Here is a 19434-nt window from a genome sequence, read left to right on the forward strand (position 1 = left end):
ATCCCCCTTTCAACGCATGTAACCCAATCACCACAGTGATTGTCTTTCACTAGGGAGGCAAGTATTACTTTATATCTTCCTTACAAAGTTAGAAATATTAAGAGATGTTAAAAAAAAAAAAAAAAAAAACCTTTAACCCTACCTAAAAGGAAGGTTGAGCCAGAAATGTTTTGGTCATATATGTTTAAAATTCTTGATCAGAATTGCAGGTGGAGTCTTGATGTTGCAGGAGAGGGATAGATTGGCTGTCGGTGCTCTAAACTGATTTCCTTTGCAAAAAGTTGACGTTCTCCAATAATAAAAAAATTACCTTGGTTTTCTGAGGCTTTAAGATATGAGACATGCCTGTAGAAGACTTGAGAGAGACCAGAGAAAATCATCCAATTAAAAAATATAGGGGGACTGGAAATCTAATATGGACTCAGTGGCCTCGGGGGGTTCTCAAGATTCCAGAGGACTCAGAAGCAGACGTCACCTCCAAGTTCTCTATCACTTGTTCTTGTCCAGTTCTCATCACCCCCCCCCCCCCCCCCCCCCACTTCAGCCACTTCTGAAGATCCAAGTCCAAGTCAGGAGTAAGATTAAACGCAACTCTCCTGGCTACACAGCCAGAGATACTGACAATGTTGATGGCTCACTGCTAGCTGGTGATAAAGAGATGACGTCCGTTCCCAACTGTGCCAGGGCTCCCAAATCGGCCTCAGACTTGGGAACAACTAAACTGGCATCAAGAGGGGTCTTGCCAGCATATCTCTCAATCAGCTGCTGGACCACAATGAAAGTCAAAGCCATCTAAGGATAGACTCGGACTTCTCTCCATTTGTAAAGTATTTTAAAGAGTAAGAGGTAAAATATTGAACAAAAAGCAGCCGCTATGATGCTGGCAGAGTTCACACCACCATCTTGACGCCTAACCCCTCCCCCCCAATACCCTGAGCTTGTTTTAATAACAATTATGACATGCTTTACAAAAATGAATCCAGAACAAAACATTTCTCCTTTGAAAAGATGGCTCTTTTCCTGCAAAGAGTCAGCACTATAAAATTAGTGCTTTTTCTGCCAGTCTGTTAAAACGTTCAGGTTTTACTTCAGATACAGCACACTTTACTGCTCTCTTTTCTCCTTATTGATTTTCAAAGTTAGCTCTGCTTGGCTTTTGCCAGGCCTGTGAATGAACCAGTGTAGAATTTCACCCCTTTTCTCCCTAGGTATGAAATACTGTGAAGTGAGAACCCTGTTGGTGCAAAAATTCTGGTTTATGATTATGTGTCTATGCACAAATACTCCCTTTATGGGAACAAGATCTTTGGACATTTCTTGCTGCCCCCCAGTTCAGGTATGACTTGAAAGACTAATCTCTGAACTACTGCTGAAAAATCTTGTTTTTCAACAAACCAGAGTACTTACTCAAGAAAAGGTGGAAAATGATCTCTGTGGCAGCTGTAACAGCTGCTATTTTACAAGTATGGAAAGCATGTGGAGCAAGGCTCGTGCAATTCTTTCCAACCCCTCTGCTTGTAAATGAATGTGTGCCTGCACTGGGAGGAGGGGGAAAGAGAGTGTCGGGGTGTATGTGTGTTGGTATGTGTTTCTATGCTTGAATTTGTGTGCACACTCGTGTGTGGGGGTGGTATAAATGTTTGTGTGAATTTTAAACACGTGTTTGTGTTTTGGTATGAATGAGTGCACTTGCTATGTGTCTGTGATCATGAGAAGAGATGAAAGGATTAGCAGTTTGAAAGGTACAATTCCTTAACCACTATGTTACAGTGAATCAGTGTATGTATTTTGCAGCTCTTGGGAACCGCTTCATCCATACAGTACAAATGCATTGTGACATCTTTTGGAAGAGGTTCATTTATCTTCCAGTTGCAGAAACTTCACTTCTATAGCACAAAAACTTCCACCAGATCACCTCCTCCCTCAGTCCTCGTGCCCCCTGCCGTCCCATTGGCTGGATCCTACCTATAGTCTCTGAATAGAGATGTCTTCGTTGGCTAGACCCTATTCACAGTCTTGCTAGTTATAATGTAAGCAGACAGGGTAGGCTCACTCTTGGAAGGGGTGAGGGTGTGGGTCAGGAAGAGACTACAGAACCACACATACAGATTTGAAATTTAGAAAAATGTCCAGATATACTATCATTCTACCTTCTGGATATTAATATAAAATTTTGCTTCCTTCTGAAAAAAGCCACAGAGTTGGCAATCCTAACCTCCTGAGTTCTGAGTACACCTCACATATCCCCTCTCAACATGTGGATACACCCTATCGCAAACTTTGCCAATAGGAACAGATGTCATTTGGCAGTACACATAACAACCAATAAGAAAACTGATTCTTAATGTAGTTTTCAAGCAGAATTAATAACAAAGAAAATAAAATGTATGCATGTATTATTTATAAAACTCTGATCTGTGTTGTGTGTGCTTGGGCATGTGCTGTGCCAGTGCAGGAGGTAGCTAGGATAGCGGGGCACTTGGGTGGTAAATCTGAGGGGGAAGGGTAGTTTGGACTATGTATGGGTAGTTTGGGGGGGGACTAGTATTAGGGATGGGGCAATTTGTGTATAGGGAAAATTTGCTGTGGGTTGTTTTGGGGGTTGGAGCAGTTTGTGGGGTGTTATATCAATTGTGGGTAGCTTTTGGGTATGGGGTAGTTTGAAGGGGGTATTTTTGGACATAGAGAAGTTTAGGGGCAGCTTGAATGATGGTAGGGCAGTTGAGGATAGTTTCTTGGAACAGAGAAGTTTGCAGGAAGTAGTTTTTAAGGGATGGGCAGTTCAGAAGGGTATTTATTTTTTTTTTGGTTGTGGGGCAGAATGTTGGATGATGTGGAAGTTGCAAGGTATAGTTTTTGGGTATGGGGCAGTTTGCGGGGTGCAACAGCAGATATGAGGGTGGCGGTATTTTCTGGGCTGTGAGGGCAGTTTGGGGAGTGGGGCAGTTGTTGGGTGTAGTACAGTGATCAAGACGCCTAGGTGGATGTCCACCTGGACGTTAGACACACTTTCTCAGTTCATAAGTACTTATCCAGAAGTCGATCCTCTTCTGGTGGATTCATCACCATTTGTCTGAGCAGAGCCCCTTGCAAGGCATTCACTAAATTATTTCTATTTTTCAGATTTTCAGATAGGATACTCCAATCCATATCCAGTAGATTAAAGTCACTCAGTATGATCAATCACAAAAATAAATACATTTAAGTGTCATGGCATCACTGCACCATAAGAAGTGCTCAGAGTAATATAATTAGATCTTTTCCGTTGAGACCTATAGAACCACCTCTGTGATAATTTATTTTCCCATTCAGGAAAACAGAACTTAATTCTTTGGAATCCATAGTACATTGCAGTTTGAGGGCACAAAAATTAAAAACTTACATTAAACTTTAGGATACAAAAGAAGAGACAAGATGTATTTTGTAGCACTGACAGCTTATTGTGTAATCTGAAGCACTGTTGCCATGGCACAAAAATGCAGGTAATAGCACAGCAATTTAAATTAATTTCACACTTACCAGATGGAGACATATATTCTGCATTTGCCCTACAAATCACCTGGCACGGAAGATTGCACATTTTCAAAAAGGCCTAAAAACAATGGAAAGCATTTGTTAGAAGGCAGTAAACACAGGTTTGCAAAGTAAATCTAAATTAGCTCTCCAAACTTTATTTTCTAATACATGTGTTAATTGCTTAAATATGCTATAATTATAGGTAGATTTACACAGCTGTAGTAATGCATCTTTTTAAGGAAATCATTAAAAAGCACAACAAGAAACAGCACATGATAACCTATATATCAGTGATTCTCAACCATTGTGTCACTGACAACTGGTAAGTGTCACCAAACATTTGACAGACAGCATGCTTTTGCTTGCTGCAGGTTGGGGTGGATTGAGAATTGGGAAGTCAGGGACTTGAACTCTCCATAACTGATCCCTAATTCTGTCACCAGTCCCAGATGAAAATGTTGCAACCTATCTTTCTCTTAACACCCTGACAGATCACCCTTGTGTCTGTATTTCCCTTACATCATTGTTAGCAACAATTAAATGATATATAGGGGTTTTTCCTTTGTTCAGCTGCAAATTGCAGTGTTTAGTGTGTCACACATGAACCACACTGATCTATATATTAGCTGATTTAATTTTGTTGCCTACTTGTCTGTAGTTAGTCTGTTTTTCAGCCTACTTTATTTTGTAAGTGATAACAGCTGTATCATTTTGGGTTTTTATTTTAACTGTACTAGACTGTATTTTATTATATTACTAGTAAAAAAAAGCCCCGTTTCTGATGCAAATGAAACGGGGGCTAGCAAGGTTTTCTTCAGAGTGTGCATGTGGGAGTGTGTGTGTCCCTGCCCTCTGCCCTCTCTCTCTCTCCCTCCCCCTCCCCCCTCCGAGTCCAGTCCTTCAGTGTTAGGTTTCCTGCTGTACTGTGTTTGTGTTACAGAGAGAGTGCGGGCATCTCTGTCCCCTCCCCCCTCTGAGTCCTTCACTGTTACAGAGAGAGGGATTTCGTGCTGTGCTGTTTTCCTTCACTCATGGGGAAACTGGACATCTCTGGCGCTTCACACTTCCGGCTGGAGGCTTCAGAACGTTGGTGGTGCCTTTTATTTATAGAGATAATCGGAAAACAATTTATTTTGAAAAGGTGAAATAGAAATATTGGAAATCAAATTAAATATTTTCATATTTGATCCTGTCTTCTGACCATGTGGTCTTATTCTGTGCATGAGTCTCATTTCTGAAGTCATGAGGTATCTGGACAGTGGCTCTATTTGGAATTGTAATGTAAATAAAATACAGTTCACACATGCAAACATGCTATGCTCATACAAAAGCAGCTGCATGAAAATACTTTTATGATCTTTCTTCAAGATCTGCCAGTCATGCCCCCTTTGACGTAAACTTTCTGTATCACAAGAGCGTGACCGGCACAACTAGCAGCAGCACATACAGAAAATGGTCCCACGTGCCATCACTTTGTTTTTACCACCCCCCCCCCCCCTACCACAGCTGGCTATTGCTATTTGGTAACTCATTAATAAACTAAAGGCCAGCAGAACTTGAAGCTGGTGGTCATATGGCAATCTACCAAAACCACTGAAAAGTAAATCAGTACCACAGGATTTTGCAGTTGAACATTATTGTTCATATGGCCAGCAGGAAGGAGCTAGTTTAGGCAGCCAGGGCTGACTGGGATCCAAGTGTTAAAATAGTTGCATATATTTCCAGAAAACTGCAAATACTGTTCTGTTTAATATGTTGTGTTCTTTTGGTGCATTGAGAGTATATTCAGTGTGCAAATTACTATCAATAACAGAGGTACTGGGGGTGAGGAGTGGGGAAAGTCAGCTGGTTCAACTGCACCAGAGCAACATAGAGGAGTCCTTCCCTGCTGTGTTTAAAAGTGACCCACTGTCCATTTACTGCTGACATAGCTGCCAGCTCCCCTGCCCAAGGATCTTAACTTGCCTAGCCATACCTTGTCCTGCCCCATCCTAGCCCTGCTCCAGCCCCACCCACTTTAGCCTCCATGTTCTAATTCAGTTGGGAGGGGGGGGGGGAGCAAATAGGAAAGAGGTCCTTGTTAAGGACTGCCACCATTTTTATAGGACCTGATTTACTGTTTCCCTATTGTATGCAAAAAAAAAAAAAAAACTTAGTAAGTCATGGAGGGGCATAATCGAACGTTGCCGGCGATCTATTTTGGCGGTGGCGCAACAGCTGGCCGGAACCGTATTTTCGAAAAAGATGGCCGGCCATCTTTTCTTTCAATAATACAGTTTAGCCCGGCGAAATGCCAGAGTTCACCGGTTTTGTTTTTCAGCGATAATGGAAAAAACTGCCGGCCATCTCAAACCCGGCGAAATCCAAGGCATTTGGTCATGGGAGGAACCAGCATTTGTAGTGCACTGGTCCCCCTCACATACCAGGACACCAACCGGGCACCCTAGGGGGCACTTTAAAAATGTTCAAAAAAATACACAAATAGCTCCCAGGTGCATAGCTCCCTTCCCTTGGGTGCTGAGCCCCCCAAATCCCCCCCCCCCAAACCCACTCCCCACAACTCTACACCATTACCATAGCCCTTAGGGGTGAAGGGGGGCACCTACATGTGGGTACAGTGGTTTTTTTTTTGGGGGGGGGGGGTTGGAGTGCTCAACACTTAGCACCACATGTGTACCAGGTAGGGGGGGGGGGGTGGACCTGGGTCTGCCTGCCTGAAGTGCACTGCACCCATTAAAAACTGCTCCAGGGATTTGCATACTGCTGTCAGGGAGCTGGGTATGACATTTGAGGCTGGCACACAGGATGGTAAAAAAAGGTTTTTATTTGTATTTTTTTAGTGTGGGAGGGGGTTGGTGACCACTGGGGGTCTATGGGGAGGTCATCCCACATTGCCTCTGGGCAAGACTTCTACAGTCTGTGTCCTGAAAATGGGGCTAGTTCTGAGCAAGACTTCTACGGTCTGTGTCCTGAAAATGGCAGATACAAATCAAGGTAAGGTATACACAAGAAGTAGCACATATGAGTTTATCTTGTTGGGCAGACTAGATGGACCGTGCAGGTCTTTTTCTGCCGTCATCTACTAGGTTACTATGTATTGCCTCTGGTGGTCATCTGGTCAGTTAGGGCACCTTTTTGAGGCTTGGTCGTGAAAATAAAAGGACTAAGTAAACCCAGCGAAAAACTGATGAACGCCACTTTTTTTTTCCATTAACCGTGAAAGCCGTCCATCTGGTAGCCATGCCCATGCCCGCCCATGTCCCGCCTTCGCTACGCCGCCAACACGCCCCCTTGAACTTTTGCCGGCGCGGCGACGGAAAAGCGATTGTGTCAAAAACGCCGCTTTCGATTATACCGATTTCACCGCTTTTGAGAGATCGCCGGCAATCTCCCAATTTATATTGGAAGATCGCCGGCGATCACTTTCGAAAATAAGCCTGATAGTAACATAGTAGATGATGGCAGAAAAAGACCTGCACAGTCTATCCAGTCTGCCCAACAAGATAAACTCATATGTGCTACTTTTTGTGTATACCTGACCTTGATACACCATTAAATACAGCCCTTAATACACCATTAAAAGACATTGAAAACAGCATAGCCTCCATCCCCCCCATGTCTCTCTTTCAGTCCTCTCCCATCCTCCCATTTTGCGTATACTTCATCTTCTGCACTGCACAATTAATTCCTGCACTGGCCTTGAAGTGTAATACCTCACAATACCATGCACCATGCAGTTTTCAGTGAATGTGAACTATGTGGTGCAGGAACTCCTGCAGACAAGACAACTGTTTCAGTTTGATGGTGGATGAAAATCCCAGGTACCATGGTGAAATTTCAAGTCCCCATGGCAACAGGAACAAAAGATACAAAGCAATAGGAAGGAATATAGTCAATAAATATCTAACAGATTGTAATAAAGAACGAAGATGATCAATAGACATCAAACAGGACTATAACAAACTAAGGGCCCTTTTACTAAGTTGAGTTAGGTGCTAGCACACATCTAACAGTAAAAATGTCTAACACAGGACACACTAAAGCATCCTGTGTTAGTTTTGCCTTCTGTGCATGCTAAGTGTGCAGTATTTAATTCTTTTACACTTTTTTTGGGAAGGGATAGGGCATGGACGGAGAATGGGCATGGAAGTGGTAACCAGTTAGCACTTGCTGATTACTGCTGGGTTAACATAGGAGGCAGAAAGGGCTCCCACATTAATTTTTTTTAATGGCTGTGTGCTAATAATGGTTAGTGCACAGCCAGAAATGAAACTAATAGAAAAAAAAGGCTTTATGGCCTGAAAATGGTAAAAAATAGCCTTAGCGAGTAGAAAAGACCCGTGTAAGGGTGCACCAAGGCCAATTCTTACTGCAGCTTAGTAAAAGGACCCCTAAATAACTGAACAAAACATCTAACCTTAGTCTAACATTAAACCATCAAAGTGTAAACTATTCACAGCACTCCATCATATTATCCTAAGCCATATGGCTAACCCAGGAACGGAATAAGATCAAATTCTCCAAATACAAAGTAGTACCCAAAATGGTCTTAAGACAAAATAACTAATAGATCAAATAAAACCAAGTGGAAGTAGTTGCAAAGAGAATACTCTTTATTAACTTCTTAAAGGCAATGGAACAGCCAAACTGTGGGTCAGGACCCCAAACGGGGGTCACAAAATCTGCCTTTGGAGGCACAACATAGGTGAATTTTCCATAGGTGCATCATTAACTGCACCTCTGGGGGGGGGGGGGGGGGGTCATACAATTTTATTTGGCTGCAATCATGGGCCCACAGCCACAAAAAGGTTTGAGAAGTACTGGTCTATATCATGAATGTAAGAGTCCACAGAGTTCCACAATTTCTGGGTGAAACAGAAAAAATGCCTTATTAAGTTTCACCTCAGTGGTTGATAGTCCACAAAATAACTTCATTTTGATAAGGTCAGGTTTCTACAAGCAAAATATTATTGCACAGTTCTCCAGGTGCCACACTGCATAGAAATTTAAAAAGCACTGCTGAGATATTAAATTTGCCTCTGAATTCAATCGGTAAACAATAGCGTATAGCATTGGTGAAACAAGATCCCAAAGACAAGCAAGCAGCAATATTCTGAATTCCTTGCAGTGGCATTTTTTAAAAACTAACTAGAAGAGAATTACAGGAATATACTGTAGTTTACTGTCACTTAGAGACTGTATAGGGATAGCTAAAATCAAATCTCTTCTAAGGCAGGTATTAGTTGGTTACAAGGAATAAACAAACAGCCCAGAATACCGCAGCCAGACTCATCTTTGGAAAAACTAAATACGAAAGGGCGAAACCTCTAAGAGAGAAACTACATTGGCTACCACTCAAGGAACGAATCGAGTTCAAGATCTGCACAACCGCCCACAAAATCATCCATGAAGACGCCACACTCTATATGTTAAACCTAGTGGACCTACCACCTAGAAACGCCGTAAGATCGGCCCGCAAATTCCTCAGTCTGAACTTCCCCAGCTGCAAAGGAATTAAATACAAACAGTCATACGCTACTACTTTTGCGTATAAAAGCACACAGATCTGGAACGCATTACCCATGGCCCTGAAAAATATGGACAATCTAACCAGCTTTCACAAATCTTTGAAGACACACCTCTTCAACAAAGCCTACTAAAGACATCCTTAATAAATCATCCCTCAAACCACTCAGGTGCATCAAAAACACCTCTCACAACACCTTTCTAGCACCTTGCATCTAATTCACTTACCTTCAGCTTATTATCGTCTGTATTTAAGATCATGTAATGACTGCATCATAACAACACTCTGTAAGCCACATTGAGCCTGCAAAAAGGTGGGATAATGTGGGGTACAAATGCAATAAATAAAAATTAAAAAATAAACCCTTAGGAAACACACTAAAGAAAACACCACAAGTCAAATAACTGGCCTGAGACTGACACTCACTGCAAGCAATCTGAGAGAAATGGTTCAAAAACATTTAAAATTCTGTGGATGATAATGTCAATGGCAGCACCAATACCTAGCAATAGAATCAAATCAGTCTTTGCCTCATTCAAGTGAATGCAGATCAAAAAGATGCCAACCATTCCCATACTAAAATGTGTCTGAAAGCTGGATCGGCACTACTCTCTCTTTTCTTTCAAGGAACATCTAGAGATGTTGCATCATTACTTTTTATTATACACTGCAGGATTTTATGTAATTGTAAGTGAATAATCAAACTGAACAATAAACTAAACTTTTCTATTTGCCCACAAAGCGCAAATTAGCCACTGGGCAGAATGCATCTACTACCAACCTAGGTTCTAAAGTGAGTTTCTTTAACAAGGGGCACAAAATTACTTTTTTATTAATTAATGTATTTATGAATGTAATTCTATTATTGTAACCCAAAGCAATTTACAATCAGTAACCAATATACAGAAGACATACAATTTTTCAAAGCTGCATTTAGAAACATAGTCAGTACATTTAATAATTGTTCTTTAATCAACTTAGACAGGCACAGTTTAAACAGGCATAAAGTGAACTTAGACACTGAAAAACTTCTGTAGGCATTTTCATAGCTAATCTCTACAAAGGCAGACAAAACTATTATTTCAAGTAGGTGGAAGAATCTTCCATTACCAAAATCAATAGCACTCTCCCAAATGAGTTACAAACCCTTGGTAGAAAAATGATAACTCAGCAAAATGCACTCTAGAAAGCCTGAACTCTCTGGACAATTTATTCTTTGGTGCTAGGTGGTGAGTCAGCTTACACATCAAATTAAAGTTTACACAGACAACTGGAGGCTTTGGCTAACTTATTCAATGTTGCTTATCCTGCGGTATGATACGAGAACACAACTTCCACTTTCTAGGCAGAGCTAAAAAACGAAATATAGACTCTGCCACCAGTATATATTCTGTGTGTGAGTGGGAGTGATGGATCTTAGAACAGAAAGTAAAGTTTGACTTCCCAGGGTGTAATGTGCACCAAACATCCACTAATCCAAGTTCAGCCTGAAGAAAATTCACTCCCTGTCCCTGGTCTGGGTGGTCTACAGTCTTTTTGGGGATCACTAGTGATATTTAGATCTCCAGTCAGAAATATAGGGTGACCATCTAACCCAAACAACTCAGCCAAAAGATCAGAGAAGAAAGAGTGACTTTGATATTCAGTGGATATAGATTACAAAGTGTCACTTTTTCCCCTGCAGCAAGCCCATCAGTATCTCCACTGGGCATCTTTAATTTTTTTTTTATGAGTGTCAAACATCTCCCACTTGTGAATCAGAATTGCCACCCCCACTGCCTCCCATTATACAGGAAAAAGACTAAAAAAGAAAACTATCCAGTAAGACATAATTTCTCCTTTGTGCTCAGTGACTGAAGGCTCTGCACTTTATTGGGAGCATTTAGACTTGAAGGTTTCCATAAAAGAACACAAATACGTCTAAGTACATAAGTAATGCCATACTGGGAAAAGACCAAGGGTCCATCGAGCCCAGCATCCTGTCCACGACAGCGGCCAATCCAGGCCAAGGGCACCTGGCAAGCTTCCCAAACGTACAAACATTCTATACACGTTATTCCTGGAATTTTGGATTTTTCCAAGTCCGTTTAGTAGCGGTTTATGGACTTGTCCTTTAGAAAACCGTCCAACCCCTTTTTAAACTCTGCTAAGCTAACCGCCTTCACCACTTTCTCCGGCAACGAATTCCAGAGTTTAATTACACGTTGGGTGAAGAAAAATTTTCTCCGATTTGTTTTAAATTTACTACACTGTGGTTTCATCGCATGCCCCCTAGTCCTAGTATTTTTGGAAAGCGTGAACAGACGCTTCACATCCACCTGTTCCACTCCACTCTAAGTATTGGCACTAACCTGTCTAGGTTCTAAAATACAACTTACACTTGTTTAAGTGATGACACTTAGACGTTTATCTTGCCTAGTTGTCTGCATTGATGTTTTAGACGCTGACAGTTGTAAAATGGTTGCTCCCCACTGCACATAACTGGTTCATATGCATATGTTTCTAATGTATTTCAGAAAAGGCTTTATTTTCGCAGATCCTTTACTAAACTATTACTAGAATTTAATAGTCCTGACCTAGATGTCTCAATTCTGATTTCAACGTTTTATCTGAAATGGAGCTGCACATGTATAAGAACTGAGATTAATAGAACAATATAGCCACTGGTTCTCTGTGTGATGGTCCTCTAATAGCAATTAAACTGATGATAATAACTTTAAGGTAGCTGTGTTATTCTTCTAGTGTATCATAATTGACAGAGGCAAGTAGCACCTTATAGACTAATTTATTGGAGCATGGGCTTTTCAGGATCAACTGGACTCTGGCCCTTGAAAGCTCATGCCCCAATAAATTGGTTAGTCACGGTTTCCCCTGGTAAGCAGCCCATGTTTTTAGTTGGTAACTGTGAAGGGTTTGAAATTATATTTGTAAAAATGTTATATTGCTTAATACGTGCCTTTATTTGTCAAAGGATGTTTTGTTCCTCCTGATGAAGAGACTGAAATACGGTTCTGTATTGGGGAACAAGTAGAGCTATTTAGTTCTTTGAAACAACATGTGGAAGAGAATGTCGGAATGACAAAAAAAGACAATTGTTACTGTGAGCGGATATTTATTCCTGTGGTCTCCATGAGGACTAGGAGTGTGTCATCATCAGTTGAAAGTGGAACATTTTCACCATTGAACGAACATATGACGAGAGGTCATCGGTGATATAAATATATGGTAGCAAGATATCATCGAAGTGTTTGAATAACACATAGAAGACAGTATCTTTATTTATACATACACGCTTCTCTGAAAGACTGCAGTTTGAGGAATCGTTGAACCGATGAACTTTGGCAGCAGATATTGCGATTAAGGCAAAATGGGTGAAATCACTTTATGTTAACTATTGAAACTAAGCAATAACAGTCCCATGAAGCACAGGTTGTGATATGCTGGAGAATGTGAATGGATGTGTGGGGTGATATAGTGGGGTGTATGACTGATGTTGAACGAATGGTGTTAAGGCATGTATTGTATTTAAATTATAATATAATAAAGTTGAATATTTGATACATATAAATATAACTCTGGAGAACGATTAATACAGTTTGTATAGTCTATAAGGTGCCAACTGACTGTCAAGTGACGCTAATAGTAATTGTAATGGGGGAAGGTTAATTTTGTGTATTTTGTTTTACATCACACTTCTTCTCAACACTAGCCCAGCTCCGATAGCACCTGCCTCTATCCTTTCATTGCCATGAAGCATCATTCAAGTAGGCTCCACATTCTTCTCTCAATCTAGGAATTACTCTAACAGCCCTTAGTGTAAGACCACAGATCCCATCAGAACACAGTACCTGTACTTCGTGATAGCTAGGATTTCCTCCTGCCCAATCCTGCCAGTTCAATGAGTAGAAGCTGAATTTGAACATATATTCTCTGAATGTACACAGTGAAGCGGTGCTTTCATTTTTGAAGTTTTCTACTAGGTTCTTCTTTGACTGTCTGGAGAAGGAGCTGGGGAGGCTTTTCAGTCTATCTGCATATTCCTGCCAGCTAATTCAGGGTGACTCCTAGGTCCATCTTGATCCACTTAAGCCTCTACTCCTGCTACCCAGTGCTCCCATCAGCCACCTGCCAGGTGCCGACAAGGTTTTACCTCTCATCTACATATTCCTCCCAGTGTCCTCCAGGTGCACTCTTAAATCAACCCTGATCCACTCAGGTCTTTGCTCCTGCCACCCAGCACTCCCACTGCCCATCTGCCAGGTGCTGGGGAGGATTTGCAGCCCATTTGCATATCCCTCCCAGCTAATCTGGCATGCATCACATTCTATCCCCACAGGTTTGTATTTTTCCTTCTCTTTCTATTTCCCACAGCTTCAGACATTGTTGATCACCATCTACTCCTTGGTACACTATCCTCACTTGGATTTCAGGCTCTGTTCTGTCTTGGTTTTTTTTTTTCTCTCTTTTCTCTCTTCTGTTGCATCCCTCCTGCACTGCTATCCCACTATCAGTCAGTAGACCTCAGGGATCAGTCTTGGGACCTTTTCTGTTCTGTCTATATATTTATTCTCTTGGTGCTCTGATCTCCTCCCAAGGTTTTCAGTATCATCTTTACAATGGTTGACTCCCAGATTTGTCTCTCCACACTTGAAATTTCACCAGGAATGCAGGCCCAAGTCAATTAGCCTACTTGTCTAACATTACTGCCTGGATGTCTCACTGCCATCTGAAACGGAGCATGCCCAAGACTAAATTTATCTTTCCCCCTAAACCCATCTCTCCTCTTCCCTCGTTCTCTATTTCAGTGGATAACACTCTCATCCTCCCTGTCTCATCAACTCAAAATTAATTTCTTCCTTTCTGAGCACTCTACCAAAATCCTTATCCACAATCTCATCACCTCATGCTTAGATTACTGCAACTTGCTTCTCACAAGTCTCTCACTAAACCATCTCTCTCCCCCCTTCAATCTGTCTTCTGCTGCATGACTTATCTTCCACCAGTGTCACTACACTCACATAACCCTTTCTTCAAGTAACTTCACTGGCTCCCTACCCATTTCTGTATACAGTTCAAACTCCTCTTACTGAGTTACAAGGGCATTCACTCTGCAGTTCTCAGTATCTCTCCTCTTTTATTTCTCTCTATACCCATTCTCGGGAACTCTGTTCATCTAGTAAATTAAATTACTCTTATCTGTGTCCTTCTCCCCCACTACAAATCCAGACTCCATTTATTTTATCTTGCTGTGCCTTATAGTCTAGAACAGACTTACTGAGTCACTACGTTTTGCTCTGTCTCTGGTCCTATTCAAATCTAAGTTAAAGCCTATTTTTTGCGGCTGCATTTAACTCTTAACCCCCTATTCATCTGTTCAGTGCCTATGTTCTTTTTAATAACGCCTTAATCCCTTATTTGTCCCGTTTGTTATAGACTGTAAACTCTGTTGAGGAGGGATTGCCTCTTATGTGTTTTGTGTACAACACTGCATATGTCTAGCAGCACTATAGAAAAGAGGAGTAGTAGGAGTAGCAGTAATGTGCTGTCACATGCTATATTGTTTTACTCATTTTCAAGCATCAATGTCATCAGATCTCTTTTAAAATAATTCAGTTGATAGAACATCTATGATCAAAACTGGGGTGCTTTGGCTTAAATCTGTCATAGTAGGAATGACTGTACAAAAGGAGATTTCAAACTCTTAACTCAGGAATAAAATACATATGTAAAATAAAAGAGAGACCTAGCATAACAACCAGTTGCCCTACTGGATCAGACCAAGGGCCCATCTAACCCAGTATCATGCTTCCAATAGTGGCCACTCTAGCTCACAAGTACCTGATAAGAGTCCCAAAAAGTAGAACGATTCCATGCTACTTAACACCAGGGATAAGCAGTGGCTTTACTACTACTACTTGACATTTCTAAAGCGCTACTAGGGTTACGCAGCACTGTACAATTTAACATAGAAGGACAGTCCCTGCTCAAAGGAGCTTACAATGTAAAGGACAAATGTACAGTCAGTCAAATAGGGGCAGTCTAGATTTCCTGAAAGGTATAAAGGCTAGGTGCCGAAAGCAACATTGAAGAGGTGGGCTTTGAGCAAGGATTTGAAGATGGGTAGGGAAGGGGCTTGGCGTAAGGGCTCAGGAAGTTTATTCCAAGCATAGGGTGAGGCGAGGCAGAATGAGCGGAGCCTGGAGTTGGCGGTGGTGGAGAAGGGTACTGAGAGGAGGGATTTGTAAGGGGAAATGAGGGTAGAGAGGTAATGAGGGGCTGCAGACTGAGTGCATTTGTAGGTAAGAAGGAGAAGCTTGAACTGTATGCGGTATCTGATTGGAAGCCAGTGAAGTGACCTGAGAAGAGGGGTGATAAGAGTATATCGGTTCAGGCGGAATATAAGACGTGCAGCAGAGTTCTGAACAGATTGAAGAGGGGATAGATGGCTAAGCGGGAGGCCAGTAAGGAGTAGGTTGCAGTAGTCAAGGCGAGAGGTAATGAGAGCATGGACGAGAGTACAGGTGGTGTGCTCAGAGAGGAAAGGGCGGATTTTGCTGATGTTAAAGAGAAAGAAGCTACAGGTCTTGGCTATCTGCTGGACATGCGCAGAGAAGGAGAGGGAGGAGTCGAAGATGACTCCGAGGTTGCGGGCAGATGAAACGGGAAGGATGAGGGTGCCATCAACCGAGACAGAGAGTGGAGGAAGAGGAGAAGTGGGTTTTGGTGGAAAGACAATAAGCTCGGTCTTGGACATGTTCAGTTTCAGGTGGCGGTTGGACATCCATGCAGCAATGTCGGATAAGCAGGCCGATACCTTGGCCTGGGTCTCCGCGGTGATGTCTGGTGTGGAGAGATCTAGCTGGGTGTCATCAGCATAAAGATGATACTGGAAACAATGAGATGAGATCAGTGAGCCCAGGGAAGAGGTGTAGATTAAAAAAAGAAGGGGTCCAAGGACAGATCCCTGGGGAACTCCAACAGAGAGCGGGATGGGGGTGGAGAAAGATCCATGAGAGTGTACTCAGAAGGTGCGGTGGGAGAGATAGGAGGAGAACCAGGAGAGGACAGAACCCTGGATCCCAAATGAGGACAGTGTGGCAAGAAGTAAATCATGATTGACAGTATCAAAAGCAGCGGATAGATCAAGGAGAATGAGGATGGAGTAGTGGCCTCTGGATTTGGCAAGGAACAGGTCATTACAGACTAGAGAGTGCCTTTTCTGTCGAGTGTAGAGGGCGAAAACCGGAAGCGGATTGAGGATGGCATGAGAGGAGGCTTTCCCTAGGTCTACCTTAATAATGGTTTATGAACTTATCCTCCAAAAATTTGTCCAAACCCATTTTAAACCCAGCTACATTAACAGCTTTTACCACTTGCTCCAGCAATCGGTTCCAGAGTTTAACTACATGTAGAGTGAAAACACATTTTCTCCTATTGTCTTGAATGTGCTACTATGTAACTTCATGTAGTTTCCCCTAATCTTTGTATTTTTTGAAAGAGTAAACAATCCATTCGCATTTACCCATTCTACTCCATTCAAGATTTCATACATCTCTATCACATCTCCCCTAAGCTGTCTTCTACAAGCTGAAGAGCCTTAACCTCTTTAACCTTTCCTCAATATGAGAGTCATTCCATCCCCATAATCATTTTGGTCATCCTCCTCTGTACCTTTTCAAGTTCCATTATAACTTTTTTTATTTCTTTATTTATATATTTATAAATGATTTTATACCCTCTTCTTGGCAAAACCATTCAAGATGATTTACAATCAATAAAAATAAAATAGCATCAAATGCACACACAATAACAATTAACAGAAAAAAAACCCAGATCCAAATAAAACCTCATCTGTCATGCCCTCTGGGGAACAGGTAGGATTTCAAAGTCTTTCTAAAACCAGAGATAGATCACAGATTTTCATCTCTTCTGGCAAATTATTCCATTCTTCCATTTTGCACTTGTCCACATTAAATTTTATCTGCCATTTGGATGCCCAGTCTTTCAGCAATTTCTCAGTCCACATGTGATTTAACAACTTTGAATAATTTTGTGCTGTATATTCCAACTCTCCCATGTTTTTTTTAGCGATCAATGAAAGAATATGTATATAAATGGGGGAGGTTATCAACCTGTGTTAGGTCTTTAAGTCACGTTATTTGCCCATTTTAATGCAACTTAAAGGGCCCTAATGCAGCTTGACTTAATTTAATGTGGCAATATTTAAGTTGCCGCAGGTTACATAGTAATGAGATGAAAAACATGCCACATCAAGGCCCAGAAATCAAAGTAAAACAACCTTAGCTTTTAGGTGGTGTTATTTTAATGCCAGGGTATTAATGCCACAAAGTTGTTGCCCAATGTTTGTTAAAGGAGATGCAGGACTACTTGGACCTCCCCACCCCCGATTACAGTTGCCCAATCATAGCTCCTCAACTGATCCCAGTCCCTCAAGGCACCCCCCCATCAACTCCCCCTCCCACAGATCAAAGCCCCTCAAAGCTCCCCCTCTAACTTCTAAGGCCTCCCTCTACCCCCCCCCCCCCAAGTGAGGGCTGCTAGGTTATGTGGTTGCTGGACATAAGTAATCCCCTTTGCTTCTGTCCAGCTGGAACCTTGCTCAAAATGGCGCCCCTAGTGTGCTACTATCTCTAGGGGGGTCATGCTTCCATATAAAGGGGGAGGTGGGGGTTGGTGTATTGATGGAAGGGGGGGGGGGTTGACCAGAGGAATGTGGGGAGTAATCGTGGGATGAGAGGAAATGGCACAGGCCCAGTAGGCTCTGGCCTGGGAGCATCAGGCCACAGCTTTGAGGCTTGATGCTTCCAGGCCACTAGAATACTGCATGCGAGGTGGCTCACAAAGTCCATTTACCATGGGAGTCAGCAACCTGCAGGACTGTTATATTGCAGATTGCTGACTCCTATGGTAAATCAAAGTGTAGTAAAAGCTTGCCTCTTGCTTCTCCTTGATAATATCAAATTGCCATTTTGGGGAGAAGTTATCAGAAATGTAAATGATATTTCTCATTTAGAGGAGTACTTACTAAAATGTGTTAAGGGAATAATTAACAATTTTGGCCCAACATGTAATAAATGATTTTGGCAAAATTGTGGGTTATTTGCCCCTAATGTAGTTTTTTTGCTCGGAGTTTAATAATGAAATGCAACCCCCCCCCCCCCCCCCCCAATCAGCTATGATGGCCAGGGGCTGGCAAAAACAATACTAAAGAACACAAACTCTAGCTAGTGTCATTCAAATAAACTGTGCTTTAAATCATCATTTGGAGAAAAGCCCTCAGAAACCAAAGGCAAATTGCCGAAGGTTTTGAATGCTATTACATGGTATAGACACACGTAAAAAGCGCTTGATTTCTATCACTGGGCTGTAAAAACTTGCAAGAAAGCAGAAAGGCAGATGATCTGCAAACTCCAAGACAGAAAATGAACAAAGCAGCTCGTTAAGAGACAAAATGTAATTTATTGATGAAAACCAAATAAAATATATATATATAATATATATATTTGTGTAAATCAGCCCGACACAGGCCATGTTTCGCCCAGTTTTTTCAGCGCTTTCAGAGTCAAGAGAGTGTCCGAGTGATTTCATGTCAGTTCCCTTTTTTGGGCATTTTTGATTGTGCTGTTTTTTCAACATATAATCAAGTGGACCAATGACTGCAATCTTTTGTACATTTTCTCAGTTGCTTTCTTCGATATATATCCATTATATTTTGACAGTAAAGGATTATTGTGTAGCCCCTGAAGCAGCCCTGCTGGGCGAAACATGGCCTGTGTCGGGCTGATTTACACAAATATATATATTATATTTTTTTTATTTGGTTTTCATCAATAAATTACATTTCGTCTTTTAACAATCTGCATTGTTCATTTTCTGTAAAAACTTGCAGGCAGAAACAATTCCTGGCCTCTCCTGCCCCATTAAGCCCTGGATTCAAAATGGTGCCAATCAGCCCCTTGTGGCACTACAGCTAGGGGTCAAGCTAAGAAATAAGGATGGTTCAAAGGGGGAGATCAGAAGGGTTAATTTATCCCACTTCTTGCCCCTTTAAGAGACAGCAGGCCCAACATGGGGTCTGATATCTGTTTTCCTGCAGTCAGGAATGTCCAATGCTCCTGGATGGAGAAACACAAATTTATAATTACTGCAAGAGTTATTAATCTGCATTACTGAGTTACAACAGGTTAGTGACTTCTGCGGTACATTTTATAGCAGTAAGATATCTTAATTTATTGCAGCTTAGTAACTACCCCTCTTATCCTTTTTCTAAGTCCCTGTGAATATAATGCTCCTTTTATAGCCACAAAGAATAAAAAGGCACCTTTTCAAAGAAGAATGTTAATATTAATCTGTTAACACCTTGCATTCAA

The 19434-nt window shown here is 41.7% G+C and overlaps 1 protein-coding gene across 1 annotated transcript in view; it reads right to left on the minus strand.

Moving 5' to 3' along the window:
• MTX2 (metaxin 2) overlaps window positions 1-19434 on the minus strand; it is a 119206-nt gene that overhangs the window by 30357 nt on the left and 69415 nt on the right. Inside the window, exon 4 of the mRNA XM_030209235.1 lies at window positions 3520-3592. Within this exon, the coding sequence (XP_030065095.1) occupies window positions 3520-3592 (73 nt within the window). The remainder of the gene's footprint in view (window positions 1-3519; window positions 3593-19434) is intronic.

Source organism: Microcaecilia unicolor, chromosome 7 (assembly GCF_901765095.1).
Source record: "Microcaecilia unicolor chromosome 7, aMicUni1.1, whole genome shotgun sequence".
Lineage (NCBI taxonomy): Eukaryota > Metazoa > Chordata > Amphibia > Gymnophiona > Siphonopidae > Microcaecilia > Microcaecilia unicolor.